The sequence below is a fragment of the Chlorocebus sabaeus genome, chromosome 14 (assembly GCF_047675955.1).
Source record: "Chlorocebus sabaeus isolate Y175 chromosome 14, mChlSab1.0.hap1, whole genome shotgun sequence".
NCBI classification, from domain to species: domain Eukaryota; kingdom Metazoa; phylum Chordata; class Mammalia; order Primates; family Cercopithecidae; genus Chlorocebus; species Chlorocebus sabaeus.
The window spans coordinates 97,694,418-97,717,653 of NC_132917.1; the positions used below are offsets into that span (position 1 = coordinate 97,694,418).

Sequence of the window (23,236 nt, forward strand, 5' to 3'; positions counted from 1 at the left end):
GCTCCCTTCTGGGCACAGCACTTTTCTGAGCCGGCCGCCCACTTCACTCTGCCTTTCTGTGGACAAGTCCATCTCCTGAACTTAGGACATAAAATCCTTGCACAGGGTCCTGTCAGTCACTGTATTTTTCATGGTGCCTAATGGTGCTTTGTCTGAATGGACATGAAATAAGAGAACACACTCCCAGCTTCCAAGAAAGATGTGTATTCTCCCTAGCAACAACAAAAGAGACCTAAATGGGTTGCTCCCTGAAGGGAGCCCTCGGCTCTTACCGTGATGCACACGTGGGGCTGTGTGACCGAATGTATGAAGGAAGGAAAGAAGGAATGGAGGGAATGTGGGCAATCAAGGCCTGGCACTGCCCTCCAGGAGGCTTACAGGTCACATCCCAGAACTGTCTCTGTCCCCATACCTCTCCTAGTAAGATTCATTGCCTATGATTTCAAAGAAAGTGCAGTTTCTAGGGAGTGAAGGAAAACATGAAACATAGAAAATAAAAAGAGAGAAAAACACACAAATTATTAAATAAAATTTAAAAATAGAGGGAAAAAAAGTGTAGTTTGTTCTGCAAGCCACAGCCCAAAGAAGTCTATTTCCTCCCGCAGGATGGCTAGAGGTTAGGAGCCGTGTTCTCTTCTATAGCTCACCAGAGGACGCAGCGTGAAGAGCTCAGGTTTGAAGGTTGGGCCTGGGGCAGGAGTCAGCTACTGTTTCTAGCTGTTCTAGAAAGACCTAGAAGCTTCCTGTGTGAAAACAGGATTAGAAAGCTCTGGGGGTGAAAATGCCATGCACGGAGCTGGCCCATGCCAAGTCCTTTCTAACCATTTTAAATTACATCTTTGGCCAGGTGCGGTGGCTCATGCTTGTAATCCCAGCACTTTGAGAGGCCGAGGTGGGTGGATAACCTGAGGTCAAGAGTTCGAGACCAGCCTGGCCAACATGGTAAAACCCCTCTCTACTAAAAATACAAAAAAAGTATCCGGGCACAGTGGCACACGCCTGTAATCCCAGCTACTTGGGAGGCTGAGGCAGGAGAATCGCTTGAACCCAGGAGGCAGAGGTTGCAGTGAGCTGAGATCACGCCACTGCAGTCCAGCCTGGGCGACAGAGCGAGACTCTTGTCTCAAAAAAAAAGAAAAAGAAAAAAAATTACAGCCTCATCAATGTCTCCTGCTTCTCTGAGATCAAGGGAACAAACCAAATCAGGAAAATTGTGACAAAAATGACAGGCAGCCATTGGCATTTCCATTCTTATTTGTGGTTTCTGGTTTTTTGGTTTTATTTTCCTTTTTAATTTTTTTCCTAGAAAAAAAACACAACCGGGGGGATTTATATGACAAACTATCAGTGTCAGGATGGCAGAGGGAAAGAGAAAGAAGAGGAAGGCTCAGAGACATGGGGAGTGAGTAAAAAGTGGGTTCCGGATTGTGCAGAACGGTCCACAGGGTCATGTACAGGTCCGCAGGAGATGACCGGTCCCTTTGGCATGCATGTCCGGTGCCTGGTCTTCTGGTCTGCCTGCTCAGACGCCCATGGGCAGAGCGAGCTGGCCACAAGTAAACCTGCCAACGACAAACTCAGGACTCAACAGAAAGACTCAGTTCAGTTCCTTGGCTTTGTGCTCAGGCAGCCGGCAGCCTTTCTTGCCTGAGAGAAGAGTCCAGAAGAGCAGGAGACTCACCTTTGAACACACTCTGCCATCACAGCGGTGAACTGCAAGCAGCTGCCCGCTCGTGTGCAGGTGTGGCCCTCGCCACCCACACGGGCATCTGTCCGGACATCCCAGTCAATCCAGCCAAAGGATGGGACGTGACAGTCCCTTTCTAGCCACAGCTTCATAGTGTTGTCCATTCTCCAGTCTTGCTTAAACTATGGATCACCGTAAAGGTTCGAAGAGATTGTGGACACTGAGTCCCAAGAAGCAGGTAACTTAACAAGGACAGGTTGGCCATCTGGATCTACACTGAAGGTCTTTCAAGTTTCATCCACTTCATGCCCAGATCTCAGGGCAGAAAATTCAGGCAGACCCAGAGCAAACAGGGTGGCCGAGTGATGGCTGAGCAAGAAAGGCCCAGCGGCGCACTGCAAGACCAGAGTACATTCAAGAGGGCGGGGGGGAGACGCGCGGCAGGCTGGAGCCCCGAGTCAGAGTCTAGGGCGGCACTGGTCTGAAGGACACAGCCCGGCCTGCTGGGCTGACAGGGTGGGTCTGACGCCTCATGTGACGGGGCCCCACTGGCTGTATTCCTATGTGGAGGGTGGTGGGTTCCTGCCCTGTTGTGGCCCCTGTTCCTAAACTGATGCCAGGTTCCATCTCAGTGCCGCAGTCCTGAGGAGCACCACGCTGGCCCGCCAGCCAGGCCACAGTCCTCAGCCCCTCTGGGTTCCACAAGAAGGCCCCAGGGAGCCAGTCACTGGGAGGGAAGGGCCGGGAAGGGAGGCTGCATTCTACTGGGAGAGACTCGGGAGGGGCTGCCACGGGCTTGGAAGAGCTACAGCCCCAAATACAGCGCCAAAAGGAATGGGATACATGTCTAAAAAGGGACAAAGTCTTGTCCCTATTTTAAAAACAGAATATTGTTGCTGTTGCCTGGTTTTGTTTTTTTCCTTTTAAAACCACTCACATTTAAAAGGTGAAGGGCTGGGAGATGTAGTCCCCTTCACTCTGGTCCTCGATAGGCACCAGGGGCCTCAGTCTCACGCTGGCTTCTGCTCTCTTTGCCTGGGCTCCAGCCACAGGAAGCAAGGGCAGAGAGGGCAGCAACGGCTCTGCCTTCCCAACAGCAATTCCCTCTCCCCATAAAACCAGGGCACATGTGAGGAGAAGTCCAAAGAGTAAAGTGCACAGAACTCTCGGGAGCAGGTGGCCTGGGGGTGGGTCACTCCGAGAAGGAAGGGGTCTGGGGGGCGTCAGCCCAGAGCTGCAGCTGTGGAGCAAACCCTGACCCCTGTGAGGTGAGCCTGCAGGGCACAGTCCCCTTTCCCCTGGGCCCTTTGACACTTCTTTCTGGGACTGTCCACTCTCAGCAGCTCTCCAAGGAAAGTCTCGGTCCCAAAGACACGGCCCACGCTAGAGGAAACTTGGATGACCTTCCCTGGCTGGTAATGACTCATGAACGTGAAGGGGGCAGGATGTGGCAGGAGGAAAAGAGTACGTTATAGAAAACCAGTGGGCCTCCGCTTCTGAGAGCAGGGACACTTGGATGATCCTAAAGGCAGAGTCTCTCCCGGGGAAGGTTTGGAGAAGATGGTCAGGATCCTACCAGTGAGGCCTGCTGGGGAAAGGAGCTCCTCTGGGCGCGAGAGGAGCTGCAGAGTTGGGGGAGGGGCTGCCGAGGAAGAGAGCCCAAGGCTGGCATTAGGGGGTGTAGGCAGGGGGTGGCTGGAACTGGTTGATGACCTCATACTCCGCCGGGTAGGGCTCGTTCTCCTCCATCTCGGAGAGCAGCTCCAGAGCCTGCTCCTCTTCCTCTGTGGGGTAGTGGCGCAGGAGGTTGGCTGCCGTGGCCAGGATTGAGGCTCCACCAGCTCCTGCCACCAGGTAGAAGCTAACAGCGAAGGTGACGTAGACCTGGGATCCATGGTACTTCTTATGCTGCTGCTGCTGGGCCAGGATGAGTTCAGAAGCCCAGTAAGAAAAGCCAATGACGGTGGCACACTGCAGGACTAGGGGACAGAGGGACAGCACAGAAGGGGAATTAGTGAGCACGCCATAGCCAGGATGCTTGAGGACCCAATCACAGCCTCTCTACCCAAACCCCATTCTCAGAGAACCTGCCTGGCCCGACTCTGCAAGGAGGAGCTCTCCTGGCCATGGGATTCCTGGCCTGAGGCTGGGGACAGCAGTCTGACCTGATCGAGGCCAGTCAGATTCTCTCTGTCTTAAGGAGCAAACAGGGTCATGCAGGTTGGGAGCTGGAGTAGGCACACCACCCTTCGAACCAGCACAGCAGTGCAGGCATGAGGGAGGAGAGCAGCTGCATACAAGAAAAGGCAGGTCTGTGGGGAAGCAGGAAGGTGGAGAGGAGAGAATCTGACCAGGAGCTCCAGGTGAGACACGGGAGATTGCCTGGTTCCTTCTTCACTCGTGTCAGGTCTGAGCTTCAAATGCCATTTTAGAGAGCTGTGAGCTGCTTTGTGGAATTTCTAGCAACATTTCCCCTCTACAGCTGGGCTGAGTGGGTTTGTGATCCTGGCAAGTTAGCAGCTAGACTGGAGCAGGCTGCTGACACCCTGACACTCTGGGAAAGCCGAGCTTGGCGCACGAGCTCCTGGAAGGGCGCCTGCTCAGAGAAACCACAGCCCCCACCGGCAACTCAGACAGGAGGCCCCTGCCCCACAGCAGTTCCTCCCCCACAACGAGCGGCCCTCAGCTTACCCGTGAGGATATGGGCGAAGGCATAGCGACGGGTGATCTTCAGGGCGGGATGCTTGGGCCCGAACACGTCCAGAAGGAACGCGGAGAGACTGCACAGGATGCCCAGGAAACAGAAGGCGGCGATGACCCGCAGGAGCAGCACTGTCTGGGGATTCATGCAGAAATCTGCAGGGGGAGAACCACATTTCCAGGGCCCCAAGTAACGCCTGGTGCAGGAAGCCCCCACCTAGAAGGAGTCTGATCCCCTCCACCACAGTGCTGGGAGCCAGGGCAGTTCTGGAGGACACTGTCTTAGCTCCCGCTCCTGGGTGGTCTGCAGGGAGCTGGAACAAATTCCATAGAAGCACACAGAAGCCCTCTGGGCCACGGCTCTTCTGTACCTCAAGTCCTTCTCTCTCCAACAAGACTAGCCTGAGTGCAGGCTTCTGCTTCACTGTCTATGCCACGCCCTTCTAACCATTCTTAAAGCCCTGACATGTTCATGCTAGAGGATACTTTGAGCTGGCGGGAAAAGCCTGACTTTGGAGCTGAGACAGCCAGAGAGGCTAAGACCACACAGGTCAATTCATACCGATTCTCCATTTACTCATTCATTCCCTTTTTGTTCCAAAAAGAAGCTGAACTTGAAGACACTATGCTAAGTAAAATCAACCAAATGTAGGACAAATATTTTATAATTCCACTCATATGAGATACTTAGAATAGTCAATTTATAGAGACAGAAAATATAATGGTGGTTGCCAGCGGGTAGGGAGAGGGGAGAATAGGAAGTTATCATGTAATGTGCACAGAGGTTCAGTTTGAAATGATGAAAAAGTTTTGGAAATGGATAGTCGTGATGCTCGCACAACAATGTTAATGTGCTTAATATCAATGAACTCAACACTTAAAATGGTTAATACTTTGGATGGCTGAGGCAGGAGGATTGCTCGAGGCCAACAGTTTGAGATCAGCCTGGGCAACACAGTGAGACCCCCGTCTCTTAGAGAAAAAAAAAAAATTAGCTGAGCATCGCGGTCTTAGCTCTTTAGGAGGCTGAGGCAAGAGGACTGCTTGCGCTCAGGAGTTACGGTAAGCTATAATCACACCACTGCACTCCAGCTTGGATGACAGAAAGAGACCCTGTCTCTTAAAAAAACAAAATATTGGCCAGGCGCGGTAGCTCACGCCTGTAATCCCAGCACTTTGGGAGGCCGAGACGGGTGATCACGAGGTCAGAAGATCGAGACCATCCTAGCCAACATGGTGAAACCCTGTCTCTACTAAAAATACAAAAAGTAGCTGGGCAAGGTGGCGCACACCTGTAGTCCCAGCTACTGGGGAGACTGAGGCAGAATTGCTTGCGCCCGGCAGGTGGAGGTTGCAGTGAGCCGAGATCCAGCCTGGTGACAGAGTGAGACTCTGTTTTTTTTTTTTTTTAAAAAAAAAAAGGTTGGCAGGGCACAGTGGTTCACGCCTGTAACCCCAACACTTTGGGAGGCCAAGGCAGGTGGAATATCTGAGGTCAGGAGTTTGAGACCAGCCTGACCAACATGGTGAAACCCTGTCTCTACTAAAAATACAAAATTAGCCGGGCTTGGTGGCATGTGCCTGTAATCCCAGCTACTTGGGAGGCTGAGGCAGGAGAATCGTTTGAACCTGGGAGGTGGAGGTTGTGGTGAGCCAAGATCGCACCTTCACACTCCAGCCTGAGAAACAAAAGTGAAACCCCATCACAAAAAAAAAAAAAAGGTTAAAATGCTGTTTAATGTTATGTATATTTTACCACAATTAAAAAAAAAGTAAAATAAAGAAAGGAGGAAGAAAGAAGTTGCAGCAGTTTAGAGAAATGTGCAGCTACAAGAAAGCATTACACAGATTCGTAAAGTTGGTAGACTACATCATCGCATTTAGTTTTGCTCCCTCCCTGAACTCTACGAGAACAAAAGAATTCTTTTAAAGGGCAACCCACACAAAAAAAAAGGGAGATGTAAAACAAGGTTCCACAAACTGGAAAGTAAAGGGACACAGACCTACCTAAAAGGGACTCAGCAGACTCGGCAGAGCTGGGGACAAGCCGTCAACAGGAAAAGCTAGAAAGCAACCACATGTATGCCACGAAAGCCCCAGAAGGTTTGGACAGTGCCGGTGTGCACACATCAAGGGCATAAATGAAGGAAAAGGAAGAGGCTGAAAGAAAAGACGCAGTACTCAAGGGATTCCTGGGGGTCATGGTGCAGGGAGAGCCCATGACAACAACCACGCACCAGACACACAGTGTGACTTGTACTTCCCTCCGGTACGTCAGCCATCCTTTAAAACACATTTCAACTAGACAACACTGTCTGTCTCCTTTGATAACTATGCAAACTGCAAAAGCTCCCAGAAGCATAGGGTAGAATAAACGCTGAACCAAAAAGAAACCAGGCCATGATTAAGTATTTTAAGCTTTAATAAAAAGTAGGAAATGGGGCCGGGCACAGTGGCTCACACCTGTAATCCCAGCACTTTGGAAGGCTAAGGTGGGTGGATCACCTGAGGTCAGGAGTTTGAGACCAGCCTGACCAATATGGTGAAACCCTGTCTCTACTAAAAATTTTAAAAATTAGTCAGGTATGGTGGCATGCACCTGTAGTACCAGCTACTCAGAAGGCTGAGACAGGAGAACTGCTTGAACCTGGGAGGTGGAGGTTGCAGTGAGCCAAGATCACATCACTGCACTCCAGCCTTGGTGACAGAGTGACTCTGTCTCAAAAAAAAAAAAAAAAAAAAAAAGCAGGAAATGGGCCTTAACTTCCTCTCCTTCCTCTGTTACAGTCACTAGCAAGTTCTTCTTTTATTTAGGCCATGGGTCACCAAGTGACTTAGGAAAATTTGGAAAGGGCTGGCAAGACTCAGGCTATGTAGCATCCTTTCCTGAACTTGACCTCAGGCTGAGAGGGTATGGGATGTGATCATCAATCTCTAGGACACACCCAAATCACTGGGGCACTAGCTGAAAGCATGTTCCCAGGTCCCCAGAGAGTCCAAGTTCTAGGTCTGGAGCAGGGTCTAGAAATCTGCATTTTAACAGGCAGCCTAGGTAATCCCCATGCAGGTGATCCAAGCCCCACACTTCAAGAAACACTGGTTCAGACCTCAGAGGAAGGTGGACTGATGAGGGAAAGTCCAGGAACCTGGGGACGGGACCTAAACCCAGCAAAGCTGACTTAGCCCAGCAGATGCCAGCGTCACAGGCTCTGGGTAGAGGGAAGCCCTGGGCCTTTGGGATTGCGCACACCCTGCCTCAGGCTCAGAGTTCGCCCAGCAGAGGCTGGCTGGGCCCAGACAAGGCTCATAGGCCTCTGTCTGGCTTTGGGTCACCCACCAAGAAGCCCTCAGAGCTATCTGTCGTGATCTCTTAGAGAAATGTGCAGCTACAAGGAAGTATTACATAGATTAGGAAAGTCGGTGGACTATATCATCACATTTAGTTTTGCTCCCCCCCTGAACTCCACGAGAACAAAAGGGTTCTTTTGTCTGCTGACCATCTGTTTTGGGCCCAAGCATCCAGCCTGGGTAGCTGTCTGCTGCCAAAAAGCCTGCCTGTGTGTGAGCCCCGCCTGCAACTGGGACCAGCCTTCACTGAACCCGTCCTGCAGTGCCGGAGTGCATGGGGCCTCACTGAAAGAAAAGCTCTAGGAGACAGGAGCTATCTCCTGGCTTTATTTTAAATATTAGTAAGAGCTGGGAGAGTTCTTCTTGGGGTCCACGTGGCATGTGGCAGGGATGGGGCAGTGTTCTTACAGTTAACCTGCCAGAGGCCACACGCCGCTCTGCAGCAGGCCGTGTCAGATTCCACTCTCATTACTAGTGAGGCCAGGCACTTAGGAGTAAGAAAAGTAATACGTGGGGGCTTCAAGGAGCCTGTATTGTTTCTGTGGCTGGATGGTGAGCACAAGGATGTTCATTTGATAATCCTTAAAAATGTACATCCATGACATACACTCCTATTGCCTTATGTTTCATTATACATGAGTTTTAGGAGTAAGGAGATATGAACATGGTAAAAAGCTTTCGAGAGGACGTCCCTTCCCTTGTGGCTGTCCACCTGCTCCTCCCCAAAGGCAAATATTGTTGGAGGGGCCTTGCATACCCCTCCTGGAACAGCCTGGGCACACAGAAGGGTCAAGTGCCCCCCTGGGGGATTTACCACACAGCTCAGATGAGGAGGTGGGGGCTCCAGGAGGTGAAGTGGCGTCCTCCAGGCCACACGCTGCAGAGCTAGATTCCAAACCACGGTCAGGCTCCCCTGCACTGTGCTGCTCGGAATCGCCAAGTACCAGAGTCAGCCACTGTATTTTTGCCTGGGGATAATCAATTCCTAAAGAGTTGTGCGTGAATGAGGGATCAGAAGCTAACAGGAATACCCTCGGAGCCATCCTCAGAGCCAGCTGCTAAGCTCACTAGAGGAACAGCTTGAAGCAATGAAATCTCTCAAAGAAGCAAAAAAGGTTTGGGTCATTAAGTCCTCACATGGGGAATTATTGGGCAAAGCCTGCCAGGCATGGTGTCCAAGCTCCTGCAGCGCTGCAGCCATCTGCGCCTGCTCCAGAAAGTGGTCAGGACACCAGGAAGGCTCGGGACCGGCGCCGAATCCTAGCTCTAGCACAGACTGTGTTACTCTGGGCAAGTCCCTGGAGTGCGCTGGACCCCTGCTCTCCCGTCTATCAGTGAAAACAGTAACATCTGCCCCACCCACCACCAGGGCCTGCTGGGTCAGCCCGTGGAAGAGCAGCCGTCTGTACTGTTACTAAACAGAGGCCGTTTCAGCTGGGCCAGTGTGTCCCCTCGGCATGCCTTTCCCTCTTCTACCAAAACCTCCCAGACCACACGTGTGGACCACAGCCTACTAAAGCCAGACTAAGGCCTACCCTACAAGTGAGACAATATGATATCGAGGAGAGACTTCTGACCTCAAACTCCAACAGGTTTTGTTTCAATGTAACTGCCTTTCTCTGCTCCAAAGCTGTGAGTAAACCCTCACGGTCAGTAGAAAACCAAGCGTGAACTTCCTGTTGGGTAACGTTAACAGACACCCCAGGGGCCTGCCCCATGGAACAGGCGGGCTTTCCTCAGAGGGTCTCAGAGCACACCGGAAGAACAGGCAGTTATCCTAGACAGGCTTGGAGCCTAGCTCAGAGGCTCTTCGGGAGTCAGGATCTCAACGTCTTTCTCTCCTCCCTCCCTAGACATCGGTACAGCGGGGAAGGTGACAAGCACCTGCTCCCACGAGGGAACTGCTAAAGAAAACCCCTGAAGGTTATGGATGTAGGATTTTATTTGAGAGAGAAATGGCACGCAAGGCAGGACCCTAACTTGAAATTCAAGCCAGTGGTGTAGTCCACGATGCCCTGGCTAGACAGAGAACACCTCCTACCCTCCAGCTGTGCTCTGGCCTGTTGGTTTTGGTAAACACTGCTTGGCGGTGCCCTCTAGTCATCGGGGAAGTAGGCAGCTGTAACAGGATCCCATGGAACTGACTTTGCTCAAGGTCACTGGTGAGTCACCGGGCTAGATTTGTTTTGAAGGTCCTGCCTCTTCCTGTCTATCTGCCCATTGCTCTAACCACTCCTGACCCAAACAGTTTGCAGGCAGAAAGGCTAAAGGGACTCCTGTCCCACCCCGCGCCCTCCTTGCTGGAGTCCCTGTGAATTGGAGACACTTCCCCAGTGCCCCAATCCCTCTTTATGCATCTGTGCAACCTGCTCAGCCTCTCCCTACTGTGACTTTTTTTAGCTTCCAGACAGGCCTGTGCACAGGCCTCTAACAGAGCCCTCTGGTGCCCAGCCAGGTTATCCCACAGAAACCAACAGGCCCCGCGGGACCTGGCAGTGTCAGCTGCCCCGGTCACCACCTGTCAGGCACACAGGCTCTCCCTGGAAGGCCCTTGAGCTACCACTGGCTGCTGCCAATTGAGATGCACCTGACTTCTGCTCCCCAACTTCCTCATTCTCCAAAGATGCTTCCTGGGGCTGTTGCCAGTGCTCTTTGGTGGCCACACTTGAGAGGCAGAAAGTCTCAGAAGAAAGGACTATCTGGGGCGCCTCTTTCTGGAGCCATTAGAGGTCTGAGTCTATCTCCACCCAGGGCCAGGTTGAGAGCTGTGTGAGAAGCAGGCACTGCTTGCTGGAGCACTGGAGAAAACCTATGATGAGGTCTTTTTTTTTTTTTTTAGAAAAAGGGTCTCGCTCTGTCACCCAGGCTGGAGTGCGAGCCACAATGATAGCTCACTGCGGCCTCGAACTCCCGGACTCAATAGATCCTCCTGGCCTCCTGCTTCAGCCTCCCAAAGTGCTGAGATGACAGGAGTGAGCCACCACACCCAGCCCAGGATGGGGTCTTTGGAGCCAGCTTTCATTGGCTAAAGCCTCTGAAGCTTTGTGAATGACAATGGGAGAGTGGCTTTGCCCTGGCATCACCAACTAGAGCCTCAACACTGAAGTGATGAAGTTATGACAAAAAGCACAGCTTTGGCTGGGCTTGTGATAAAACTCAACTAGAACAGGAAGGTGATAAGCCTCGGGCAGCTTTGATGGGAAGTAAACTCGGAGGTCACTAAGGTGTTGCGGTAAGAGCATGGACTTTGGAGTCAATGTCCACGCGGATTAGCTGAGCAAACCACCCAGCCTCCTAGAACTGATGACAGTACCAAACAGAGATGCTGTTTAGGAGGAAAACACGGGCCTGGCGTGTGCTTAGCATAATGTCAAAGTGTGGCACTCTTTCAGGGGCTGAGAAAGGGTAAGGCTGCTCCAGGGCCTGCTGGCTGCCTGACTCCCATCACGTGCAGAGACCTGCAGGGCCTGTTCTCCCTCTGGAAGTATCTATACGCGTCCGGGAGCGGTGGCTCACGCCTGTAATCTCAGTACTTTAGGAAGCCAAGGCGGGTGGATCACTTGAGGTCAGGAGTTTAAGATTAGCCGGGTCAACAAGATGAAACCTTATCTCTACTAAAAATACAAAAATTAGCCGGGTGTGGTGGAGCACCTGTAATTCCAGCTACTCATGAGGCTGAGACAGGAGAATCGCTTGAACTCAGGAGGTGGAGGTTGCAGTGAGCCGAGATGGTGCCACTGCACTCCAGCCTGGGTGACAGAGCAAGACTCTGTCTCAAAAAAAAAAATCTATATGCACCACATCTGTGCTTGACAGCTCTGCTCCCTCCTGAGATGTGGAATACTCCAGGCTCCCAGGTCAGGACATCTGTTAGGCCCTGAAGATCACACAGGATACTACATGTCTGAAGACCCACTGGGTATCAAAAAACCAGTAGGTACAAAGAAAAGGGAGAGAAGATGCAATCAGGGGCCTCCGTGATTCTTCTGTGATAGCTCATGAGGTGCCACTGCCAACTCTCCTATTCATGGGCACAAAGTGCTCCTAGGAGACGGCCACAGGCAAGCGAGTGGAAACTACACACGGGTTCAGATCTCTAAATATGTGAGCAAACGTAACGAAAAGGTTAAGAAAACATGCTTTGCAAAAGACAAAATGGAGCCTGAATAATTTCTTTCTTTTTTCTTTTTTTTTTGAGACGGAGTCTCACTCTGTAGCCCAGGTTGGAGTGCAGTAGTGTGATCTGGGCTCACTGCAACCTTACGTCCCAGGTTCAAGCGATTCTCTTGCCACAGCCTTCTGTTGCCACAGCCTCCTGAGTAGTTGAGGCACCAGCCACCAGGCCTAGCTAATTTTTGTATTTTTAGTTGTGATGGGGTTTCACCATGTTGGCCAGGCTGATCTTGAACTCCTGACCTCAGGTGATCCGTCCGCCTCGGCCTCCCAAAGTAGTGGGATTCCAGGTGTGAGCCACCATGCCTGGCCTGGCCTGAATAATTTCTTAGAAAGGGTAAATACGCATGTGAACAAAGAACCTGCACCAAGAATTTACTTTTTTTTTTTGAGATGGAGTCTTGCTCTGCTCTGTTGCCCAGGCTGGAGTGCAGTGGTGTGATCTCGGGCTCATTGCAACTCCTCCACTTCCTGGGTTCAAGCAATTCTCCTGCCTCAGCCTTCAGAGTATCTGGGACTATAGGCGTGCGCCACCACACCTGGCTCATTTTGTATTTTTAGTAGAGACAGGGTTTCTTTCACCATGTTAGCCAGGCTGGTCTCGAACTCTTGACCTCAGACAATCTACCCACCTCGGCCTCCCAAAGTGCTGGGATCAGAAGCGCGAGCCACCGTGCCTGGCCTTTTTTTTTTTTTTTTTTTGAGATGGAGTTTTGCTCTTGTTGCCCAGGCTGGAGTGCAATGGCGCGATCTCAGCTCACTGCAACCTCTGACTCCTGAGTTCAAGTGATTCTCCTGCTTCAGCCTCCCGAGCAGCTGGGATTACAGATGCCTGCCACCATGCTCGGCTCAAAAATTTACTTTTATTTTTAACATGCCTTCGACAAGGATGCACACTAAAGTGAAATAATTATGAGATTGTTTCTTATGACAGCTGAAGTAAAACAAAGGATAAAAACCATAAATGACACAGCATCATTTTATACTGGCATCAGCAGATGTGGGGTAGTCCCAGCTCTGCCACCCCCAACTGGATAGCCTTGGGGAGAGCATTCGTTTTTCTGAGCCACAGCTAAGCACACTCCATGCGGTGCTAGATTTCAGAGATCTAGCTTTCTAGATCCGATGGGTCTAGTGGTGGGAAGGTGGTATGTGTGCTTCAAAGAAAGCAAGTGCGGGGCAATGTGCTAAAAGAAAAACCACCAAGACTCACTCAAGCTTAACGCTCTTTGTACCATTAGCAACATGACACAGAAAAGGCTGCATATAAGGCCTCTGTCGTGTGCATAACTTTGGCTTTAATGAGCCACCCCAGCAAAGAGTACCAGGAAGGTGAAATCTGGAAACAAGCAGGAGCCCCCAACTTTCTACAAAATCACCCTAAAGCTTCTCAAACTCAAGAGAGATGGAAAACAGTAAGAGAACACTCAGAGAAAGGCAACATTTGGCCACAAGGATGAGGCTTTTCAGCCTAGACCTGCAATAGCAGAGTATGGTCCAATGCACAGCAGGGAACTTGGACCTTTTCACCGAATCCCGGTGCCTGAATCCTTCAGGAGGGAGCATGGAGATATCTAACAGGAGGTGCTTCTGATAGGCGGTGCAATGAACATCTGGAATGCATCACAGCCAGGGAATAGCACAGAGAGGATATAAGACCTTCAAGATGGCTCAAAAGACCTTGGGGTTGATGAACTATGCTGTTACTAAGCACTGTTTGGGGTACACTGATCATTGTTAGGGTAAAAAGCAGGTGATACAGTCCAGTCCTGTCCTCAGACTACACAATTTTTACTGGAGACAAGACTGGGCAGGATAAACTACGGGGCCCATAGGACCCTCCCATAGTCTGCTGTCTATCTGGCTGGAAAGCACGATGATGAACAAAGCAACCTTGCCTTTGTCAGGCACACTTATAATGGTTCCAAGAGCCAAATTCCAACTGCTGTACTGAGGGTGGCAATGGGACGGTCTTCCGATTACCTAAAATGCCACAGATCCCCTTCTTCTCTGATACACATCCGATTACCATACAACTCTAAAATACCTTTTAAATCCTAGTCATATGAAAAGTTCCTTTTTTTCTCCATTAATCAGTCTGCCCCAAAGAGGCTTTTCCGTCTCTCACAGACTCTCAGAAGGGGCCAGCTAACTGTGATACCTAGCACCCTTCTCTTTTCTCCATACACAGCGTCCTTCCTCCAGCAGAATCCGAAAATAGCAGCAGTCCGGATTAACATGGCTGTGAGGAGTAGGTGCTTAGCTGAATAACATCAGAATTAATGAGGGGCCGGACCCCAAACAGAGCCACCTGGTGGGCATGAACACCAGGCAGCTACGGGGCCGCTTCCTTCAACCAAGTGTCTGGTCCCTGGCTCTCTCTGCTTCGGTCAGAACACGTTCTGCCCCCCACCGAGGCCTGAAGGGCCAGCACGCAGCGCCCTCACCTTTCAGCAGGTCCGGGTGCACATAGCCCAACACGTCGGAGACCCCCAGCTCCTGGCGCGAACAGGTGCCTCCGTGGATGTGCAACCAGGCGGGCTCGGCGAGGGCAGTGCACAGCGCCGTGATGGACAGGGCGCCAGGCAGGGCCGAGGCCAGGCTACGCTCCGGCTGCTTGGGCAGAGCGCTGCCTCCCGGACTCCTCCGCCGGCGCCCGCCGGGCAGCCCTGCGCCTCCGGGGGCGTACATGCCCGGGGCCGCCCGCCGTCGCTCCGCAGTCGCTGCTGGTCGCCACCGACCTCCGCGGGGCGCGCAGAGCCTGACAGTCCGGTGGAGGAGAGCAACGCTCCGGGCTCGCTGCAGGTGAGGCCGGCACTGGGCTGTCAGGGTTGACACCAGAGGATAGGGGGGTGGGACCCAGTGCTGACGGAGACGGGGAGGGCTGCGGGGATTCGGGGGGCGGAGACAGGAGACTCCGGAATGGGACTGCGGGACGAAAACCGGACAGGGCCAGGGACCAGATGGGGTCTGGGCAGACTCGAGTCCCCGGGGGGCGGAGGGATCGGGGATCGGCTACCGCGGGAGCAAAGACCCGGACTCAGGGTCTCGGCCAGAGGGTGCCGAGGGGCGGAGGACCGGGCTGGGCCGCGGGGATCGGGGAACGGTGATCTGGGACCGGCGGTTTGGGATGCGACCTGTGCGGAGAAAAGACCCTCCCCACGCCGCCCATTGTTCCTCACCAGTCAGCAGGCCACAGGGCTGGGATGGCGCCGCTCAGCCCAGTCACGGGCTTCTCAGCTGCCGGGGGCCAAGCGTTCCCAGGCCCCGATCCCGCAACGCCCGGACAGACCCGGGTTCGATGCACTTCCGGCTTCCTCCTCCTCTGCCTCCGCCTCCTCCGGCTCCCCGCCCCTTCCCCCGCGCGCGTCACAGCCTGGGCGCGCCGCCGGCTCTGTGCGGGGCCTCACGGGACTGGTAGTTCGAGGCGGTCCCGCGATGCTTTCCCTGCCGAAGTGAGGGGAGCGACTACTACTCCCAGAGGGTATCGCGGCCGCAGCAGCGGGCAGCTGAGTTCCCGGGGCGACCCAGGTCCTCCGGCGGAAGCGGGAGCGTGTGTCGGCGGCGGAAGCCTGGAGTGGGCGGTACGCAGACGCGCGCTGTGAGACCCGCTGTGGGCGCCGCGGACGCTTCCCGCCCCCACCTGCCCGTGCGTCCGGCCGCCATGAAGGACTCGCTGGTGCTGCTGGGCCGTGTCCCGGCGCACCCGGACTCCCGCTGCTGGTTCCTGGCTTGGAACCCCGCGGGGACCCTGCTGGCCTCGTGCGGCGGCGACCGGAGAATCCGCATCTGGGGCACGGAGGGTAAGGCCCAGCCTGGCTGCGCGGCCCTCGGCGCTGAGGGCTCCGCTTGCGCGTAGTGCGGGTGCGCAGCCTGCGGGGGAGGCTGACCCTGTTCCTGGCGGAGGGAGAGTCGGATGTTAGCCACCCCGAGAAGGGCTTTGTAGGCAAAGAAGTCTGCGACTGCTGGGAGGAGAAACGTCAGCAGACAAGCTGAAATGTGGAGGGAATTGTGGTAGCTGCTGAGGCAGGAAAATGGGAAAAGAAAGGTGTTAGGAAAGTGGCTTTCAGAGTAACTTGCGACTGGATTGTCACATTTTATCCCGAGGGCATTGGGGAACCAGTAGCAATTTTAGATCAGATTTGTTTTAGAAAGATGCCTCCAGAGGCTGGGCGCGGTGGCTCACCCCTGTAATCCTAGCAGTCTGGGAAGCACAGGCGGGTAGATCACCTGAGGTCAAGAGGTCGAGACCAGCCTGGACAACATGGTGAAACCCCGTCTCTACTACAAATACAAAATTAGCTGGGCGTGGTGGCGGGCACCTGTAACCCCAGCTACTCTGGAGGCTGAGGCAGGAGAATCCCTTGAACCCAGGAGGCGAAGGTTGCAGTGAGCCAGGATTGTGCCATCGCACTCTAGCCTGGGCATCAGAGCAAAAACTCGGTCTCAAAAAAAAAAAAAAAAAAAAGCCTCCCGAGGAAGTAGAGTCAGTTGCATCTTTGTAAAAGCTGTGAGCTTTCCCCCACTTGCCTGACTCCAGTGCTAGCCCCCAATATCGAATGGCTTCATGGTGCTGCACCCAGCTCCAGAGCCTGGCCTGCGCTCCGCCTTTAGGTGACAGCTGGATCTGCAAGTCTGTCCTTTCTGAAGGCCACCAGCGCACCGTGCGGAAGGTGGCCTGGTCCCCCTGCGGTAATTACCTGGCCTCTGCCAGCTTTGATGCTACCACTTGCATTTGGAAGAAGAACCAGGATGACTTTGAGGTACCCAGGCTGGTTGGGACCAGAATTATTGCCTGTTTCCTCCCCAGGGCTGGTTCAGGAACCTGAGCCAACCTGCGCCAATTGGGCTGTACCCATGGGAAGGGCCTTAGCGGTGTTAGCTGCTGTTAATTCTCATTTTCCTTCTCCTTTCACAGTGTGTAACCACTCTCGAGGGCCATGAAAATGAGGTCAAGTCAGTGGCTTGGGCCCCATCTGGCAACCTCCTGGCCACTTGCAGCCGAGATAAGAGTGTTTGGGTCTGGGAAGGTGAGTCCAGGTCCCTCCAGGTGGATTGGGAACCACCTGACATCCCGCTCCGTGTCCGTGACAGGGTCGGCTCTTGGGTTCCCTTCTTTTTCTCTCCCACAGTTGATGAAGAGGATGAGTATGAATGTGTCAGTGTTCTCAACTCCCACACACAGGATGTCAAGCATGTGGTGTGGCACCCAAGTCAGGAGGTAAGAGGCAGGCAGGGTCTCTTGTGGGAAGAGCTCTGGTGTGCAGGCTTGTGCCCAGCCTTCCTCTGCTTTTCAGCCTTAATCTAGCTTTTACAGGGACCTCTATCTGTGAACAAAAAACATTAGTCCCTTTATAAAAACAGATCCGGCTGGGCGCAATGGCTCACACCTATAATCTCAGCACTTTGGGAGGCCACGGTGGGTGGATCATCTGAGGTCAGGAATTCAAGACTAGCCTGGCCAACTTGGTGAAACTCCGTCTCTACTAAAAATACAAAATTAGCTGGACGTGGTGGTGCACGCCTGTAATCCCAGCTACTCAGGAGACTGGGGCAGGAGAATTGCTTGAACCTGGGAGACGGGGGTTACAGTGAGCCGAGATCGTGCTATTGCACTCCAGCCTGGGCAACAAGAGCGAAACTTCGTCTCAAATAAATAATAAAATAAAATAAAAACATAAAAGCAGATCCCTGGGACTGACCTGTGCTGCACTTCCTGGGCCACACAGACACAAGGTGGGTCTCCTTTCCCTCTTCCCCAGCTCTTAGCTTCTGCCAGCTACGATGACACAGTGAAGCTGTACCGGGAGGAAGAGGATGACTGGGTATGCTGTGCCACCCTTGAGGGCCATGAATCCACTGTGTGGAGCTTGGCCTTTGACCCGAGTGGCCAGCGCCTGGCGTCTTGTAGTGATGACCGCACTGTGCGCATCTGGCGTCAGTATCTACCGGGCAATGAACAAGGTGAGGGTCCATTAGTAGAGCTAAAGAAGACCCCTCTCTCAAGGGGTTCACAGTCTGCTAAGACACATACATGAGTCGGAGCAAATGGGGGTAAAAGGTAAGATGTGCCACAAGAGGGCCCAGGATAGAGTACTGGAACAATCAGGAAAGCTTTGTGGAACAGGGGCCGTTGCATCTGAATTTGAAAGGGTATGTAGGCTTTTAACATGAGAATTTCACCTGAGAATTCCAAGTGAAAACTCCACAGCGTGAGTAAAGATAACAATGGCGGGAATGCTCAGACTTAGTGAGGCGTGGTAATTCATTTAAATGGGGCATAGGACATCTAGGGTTTGGAGAGGAATAAAGTGGGTTGGGTTGGCTGGTGGGTGGCAACAGAACAGGGACGTTTCCTTCTCGGAATTCTGCTTGAGAAAGGCCAGTGTGTCCGGAGTGTGTAAGGCAGATCAGCGGGGATGGGTACAGGAATGGAGACGTGGACTCATAATCAGTTGAAGATGAGGGTGAGGGAAGGCGCCTTTGAGGCGCCCAGGACATGGGAACGTCTTAAGTGTAAGAGGAATCTGTCTTGCAGGGGTGGCATGCAGCGGCTCTGACCCCAGTTGGAAATGTATCTGTACTTTGTCGGGCTTCCACTCAAGGACCATTTATGACATTGCTTGGTAAGACTCCATCCCCCACCCCCATCCCATCCCCATAAAGCAGGGATTTTAGAGAAGGCATGCCCCATGCCGTCCTCTGCAACCCTGGGGGAGTGCTTAGGAATCGAGGGCAGCCACCCCCGTTCCTTGTCAGGCCTGACTCTAGCATGCTGCTTTACAGCTGGCTGGGCTGGCATTCACAGGAGCAGGGAACAGTCCCAGGCTGTGAGGGCAGCACCAGTACTCGGGGTTCACATAGCTTGTGCCGTCCAGAAGTTATCGAATCTGTGCATTCATGACTGGGTTGTTATTTATTTATTTATTTATTTATTCATTCATTCATTCATTCATTCATGACTGGGTTGTTTGTTTGTTTGTTTGTTTATTTATTTATTTATTTTGAGACGGAGTCTCAGTCTGCACCCCAGGCTGGAGTGCAGTGGCACGATCTTGGCTCACTGCAAGCTCCGCCTCCTGGGTTCATGCCATTCTCCTGCCTCAGCCTCCCGAGTAGCTGGGATTACAAGCGCCCGCCACCACGCCTGGCTAATTTTTTGTATATTTTAGTAGAGACAGGGTTTCACCGTGTTAGCCAGGATGGTCTCGATCTCCTGACCTCGTGATCCACCCGCCTTGGCCTCCCAAAGTGCTGGGATTACAGGCGTGAGCCACCGCACCCAGCAGTGGCTGGGGTTTTTATGGGTAACGCTGACTCTGCCCTTGCAGAAGCTGGAAAAACTGCACCATTCATATTGGAGAGTAGGTCACAGGGTACTTTTGGCCCTGAGAATTGATCCCTAGGAAATAATCCAGAACAGTGAAAAAAACTGAGTCCTCAAGCTTGCTTTATATTAGCAAACATTTGGGAATCACCTATTCAACAAAAGTGAACTTAAGTAAATTATGGTAGAACTTACCTTGTTATATCACTGTTTAAAGAAAGGGGTTAAGAATACTTTATGATGGGGCGGGGAGCAGTGGCTCATGCCTGTAATCCCAACACTTTGGGAGGCCGAGGTGGGTGAATCATGATGTCAGGAGTTCAAGACCAGCCTGACCAATGTGGTGAAACCCTGTCTCTACTAAAAATACAAAAATTAGCTGGGCATGGTGGTGCACGCCTGTAATCCCAACTACTAGGAGGCTGAGGCAGGAGAATCGCTTGAACCTGGGAGGCAGAGGTTGCAGTGAGCCGAGATTGCGCCACTGCACTCCAGCCTAGTGATAGAGCAAGACTCCATCTAAAAAAAATAAATAAATACTTTATGATGGCTGGGTCCAGTGACTCATGCCTGTCATCCCAGCACTTTGGGAGGCTGAGGTGGGTGGATCACTTGAGGTCAGAGTTTGAGACCAGCCTGGCCAATGTGATGAAACCCTGTCTCTACTGAAAATACAAAACTTAGCCGGACATGGTGGCGCATGCCTGTAGTCCCAGCTACTTGGGAGGCTGAGGCAGGAGAATCGCTTGAACCTGGGAGGCAGAGGTTGCAGTGAGCCATCTCAAAAAAAAAAAACTTTATGACGTGGGAAACTGCTTATGCCAAGTGAGAAAAGTACAGTTCATAATTGCATGTTGTTTTTTAGGGTAATCATAGTAGGGGAAAAAACTAGATTGCAGCATCTGCGGTTGTAAGTGGGTGATGTTTGTGACTCCTTATTAGTTAAGGAAACATTTTAATAAGAGGTTTTTAGCTGTGGCCTGAAGTTAGGGAAGAGAACAGGCGAGGAACCATGGACCAAGTCTGGCCTAATCAGTCAGGTATACCCACTGATGTCACTTTCCTCCCAGGTGTCAGCTGACAGGGGCTCTGGCTACAGCTTGTGGGGACGACGCAATCCGCGTGTTTCAGGAGGATCCCACCTCGGATCCACAACAGCCCACCTTCTCCCTGACAGCCCACTTGCATCAGGCCCATTCCCAGGATGTCAACTGTGTGGCCTGGAACCCCAAGGAGCCAGGGCTGCTGGCCTCCTGCAGTGATGATGGGGAGGTGGCCTTCTGGAAGTACCAGCAGCCTGAAGGCCTCTGAGCTACCTCGACTTCGGACAGAGTAATGACTCCCCAGAAAACGCCGTAAGACTTTCCCGGCCCCTGAGAGGACCAGGAGGAGCATCTTTGACCTTCATTTAACTTGGCTCACTTCTCTTCAGACCTGGGTAGAAGTATGGAGCCACAGAATTGCTCCTCTTCCCCTCCTTTGACGTGAGGCCTTCAGTAAAGAGCTACAGAACATCAGTACCTTGTTATTCCACATTTTTCTTGCATTAGGGCACAGTTAAATTTTTTGGAGGTAAATATACTATTTATAATCACTATATATAGTAGGAGGGGGTGTGTGTCTCAGGCCTTTCTGAAGTTGTAAGACTTAAATAATCCATCTGCATCCCAAGTCCTATTTTATAAGGATATTCATAAAACAATTCCATGGTGAATCCTTGTTTGAAATAGGTCCTGCCTTCCCAGTTTGTGTAAATCTTTGCATTTAAGACATTCAATCAATACTGAAGGAAATTTTTTTCTGAATGTAGGTCTGAGTGAGGGGCACCTCTGCTTTCCCTTAGAAACCCTCATATACTCCTGCACTGTTAAGCTGTGATGGCAACGGGGGATAGGAAAAAATGGGGAAAGACAAGAAAAGGGAGAGTTATTACTGGCCACAAGCCCTATATTCTCAAAGGGATGCAAATTGGTTCTTCAGTAGGGATAAAAAAAAATCAGTTTGTGGCCCTCGTAAGGCCCACAGCACATGCAGTGTGGCTGTGACATTCCATTTTCACGGCTGGGAGTGATCAGGAAGGCGGCTCCCTAGGGGACTGGCGATGAAGACCAGTTGAGAAACACTGCCGTTGGCAGGCAGTTTTCAGGCTCACTCAAGTCGTCTCTTGACAGTTCTAAATGGGTTCTAACGTGACAGTGGTCTCCAAAGCTACAGCCTTCCCCCAAGTTTAAGCCGTGACCTTAGATTTTAGAAAGACAGTGGGGCGATACCTAGAGTAGTGGTTCTTGAAGAATGTGGTCTGCAGATCCTGGGAGTCCCAAGACCCTTTCAGGGAGGATCTGTGAGGTCAACTGTTGGCACTGCGGCGTGAACGAAGGTGGTGGCAGCAAACTTCTGATAGTTTTGACATGTCCTTGTTAGAACAAATAACAGTGATTAACTATACTAAATGTTGACCTAGCCAGCGCTGTGGCTCACGCCTGTAATCCCAGCGCTTTGGGAGGCTGAGGTGGGTGGATCACCTGAGGTCAGGAGTTCGAGACCAGCCTAACATGGAGAAACCCCGTCTCTACTAAAAATACAAAATTAACTGGGCGTGGTGGTGCATGCCTGTAATTCCAGCTACTTAGGAGGCTGAGGCAAGAGAATCACTTGAAGCCAGTAGGTGGAGGTTGCAGTGAGCCAGGATCACACCATTGCACTCCAGCCTGGGCAAGGAGCGAAACCCTGTCTCAGGAAAAAAAAAAAAAAAAGAAGTTGACCTTGAGAACACTTACTCTGAGACGACTGACAGCATGCATAAAGCCCCTCTGGTGTGCACTGAATATGGACGCCTTGAGGAAAAGCAGTGGTACCATTGAGTTGCAAGCTGAATTGGCTGTGTTCAAGGCATGCCCTTTAGAGTTGAAAGAACTAGCAGATTATGGTATTTACACTTGAATATTTGGCTGACATTTTCTGGAAAATGAATGGAATGAGCCTCTCACTTCAAGGGAAACAACTGATAGTGCTGCCAATGATAAAAGAAAGCTTTCAAGCAAAAATTAGAATTTCTGGAAATCTGTACTCTACCATGAGCTTTATTGTTGGGGATATTAACCCATGTGATTTGTATAATGAAATGCATTTCATCTGGAAGAATTCAATGAACCAGTTTTCCAAAACCAGTACGTGATGTTACCAAATCATGCATGGCTCCAAGATTCATTCCAAAGTGTAAGGCCAGTGGATTTTAATGTATTAACAATATAAGAGTGCATTAAGTTTTCAGAGTCCACATTGCCTTTAAGAAACTATCACTTGTAGTAAGCCAGGCGCGGTGGCTCACGCCTGTAATCCCAGCACTTTGGGAGGCCGAGGTGGGTGGGTCACAAAGTCAGGAGTTCAAGACCAGCCTGGCCAATACGGTGAAAGCCCATCTCTACTAAAATTACAAAAATTAGCCGGGCGTGGTGGCAGACCCCTTGTAGTCCCAGCTACTCGGGAGGCTGAGGCAGGAGAATCGCGTGAACCCAGGAGGTGGAGGCTGCAGTGAGCCCAGATCGTGCCACTGCACTCCAGCCTGGGCGGCACTGTGAGACTCCATTTCAAAAAAAAAAAAAGTATCACTTGTAGTCTTGGCGTCAGAGAACAGCCACAATTCGCTGAAGGGGCTGTTTAGAACCTGTCTTCCACCTGCGCGTCTGTGTGGAGTCAGCTTACTGCAATGAAAACCAGTTTGGATGTAGAAGCAGCTGTAAGAATTCAACCGTTTCTTCTTATAACAAGAGACTAAAGATATTGTAAAACGCCACTCTTCTTGTTGGATTGTTTTGGAAGTTATTCTTCACAAAAAATGTTAACATGGACTGGGCATGGTGGCTCATGCCTGTAATCCCAGCACTTCTGGGAGGCTGAGGTGGGCAGACCACTTGAGCTCAGGAATTCAAAATCAGCCTGGGCAACATGGCTAAACCCTGTCTGTATTAAAAAAAAAAAAAAGTTAACATGATTTAAAAGTG

The 23,236-nt window shown here is 51.7% G+C and overlaps 2 protein-coding genes across 3 annotated transcripts; one reads left to right on the forward strand and one right to left on the reverse strand.

Annotated features, from left to right (window-relative positions):
• Positions 1-1,242: 1,242 nt before the first annotated feature.
• TMEM127 (transmembrane protein 127) lies at positions 1,243-15,217 on the reverse strand. Of its 2 annotated transcripts, none has more exons than XM_008007966.3 (4): positions 15,091-15,217; positions 14,356-14,730; positions 4,379-4,543; positions 1,243-3,666 (listed from the first exon to the last, which is right to left on the reverse strand). In XM_008007966.3, the coding sequence occupies exons 2-4, from the start codon at positions 14,597-14,599 to the stop codon at positions 3,359-3,361; spliced, it is 717 nt and encodes a 238-aa protein (XP_008006157.1). In that variant the 5' UTR covers positions 14,600-14,730; positions 15,091-15,217; the 3' UTR covers positions 1,243-3,358. The 2 variants fall into 2 exon arrangements, with proteins under 2 accessions (XP_008006157.1, XP_008006158.1); XM_008007967.3 differs by having other exon boundaries at positions 14,356-14,707; positions 15,091-15,211.
• A 144-nt stretch (positions 15,218-15,361) lies between these two features.
• Positions 15,362-21,991, forward strand: CIAO1 (cytosolic iron-sulfur assembly component 1). Its single transcript, XM_008007968.3, has 7 exons — positions 15,362-15,711; positions 16,523-16,671; positions 16,827-16,938; positions 17,041-17,129; positions 17,671-17,872; positions 18,447-18,534; positions 20,306-21,991. The coding sequence occupies exons 1-7, from the start codon at positions 15,573-15,575 to the stop codon at positions 20,544-20,546; spliced, it is 1,020 nt and encodes a 339-aa protein (XP_008006159.2). The 5' UTR covers positions 15,362-15,572; the 3' UTR covers positions 20,547-21,991.
• Positions 21,992-23,236: the final 1,245 nt, after the last annotated feature.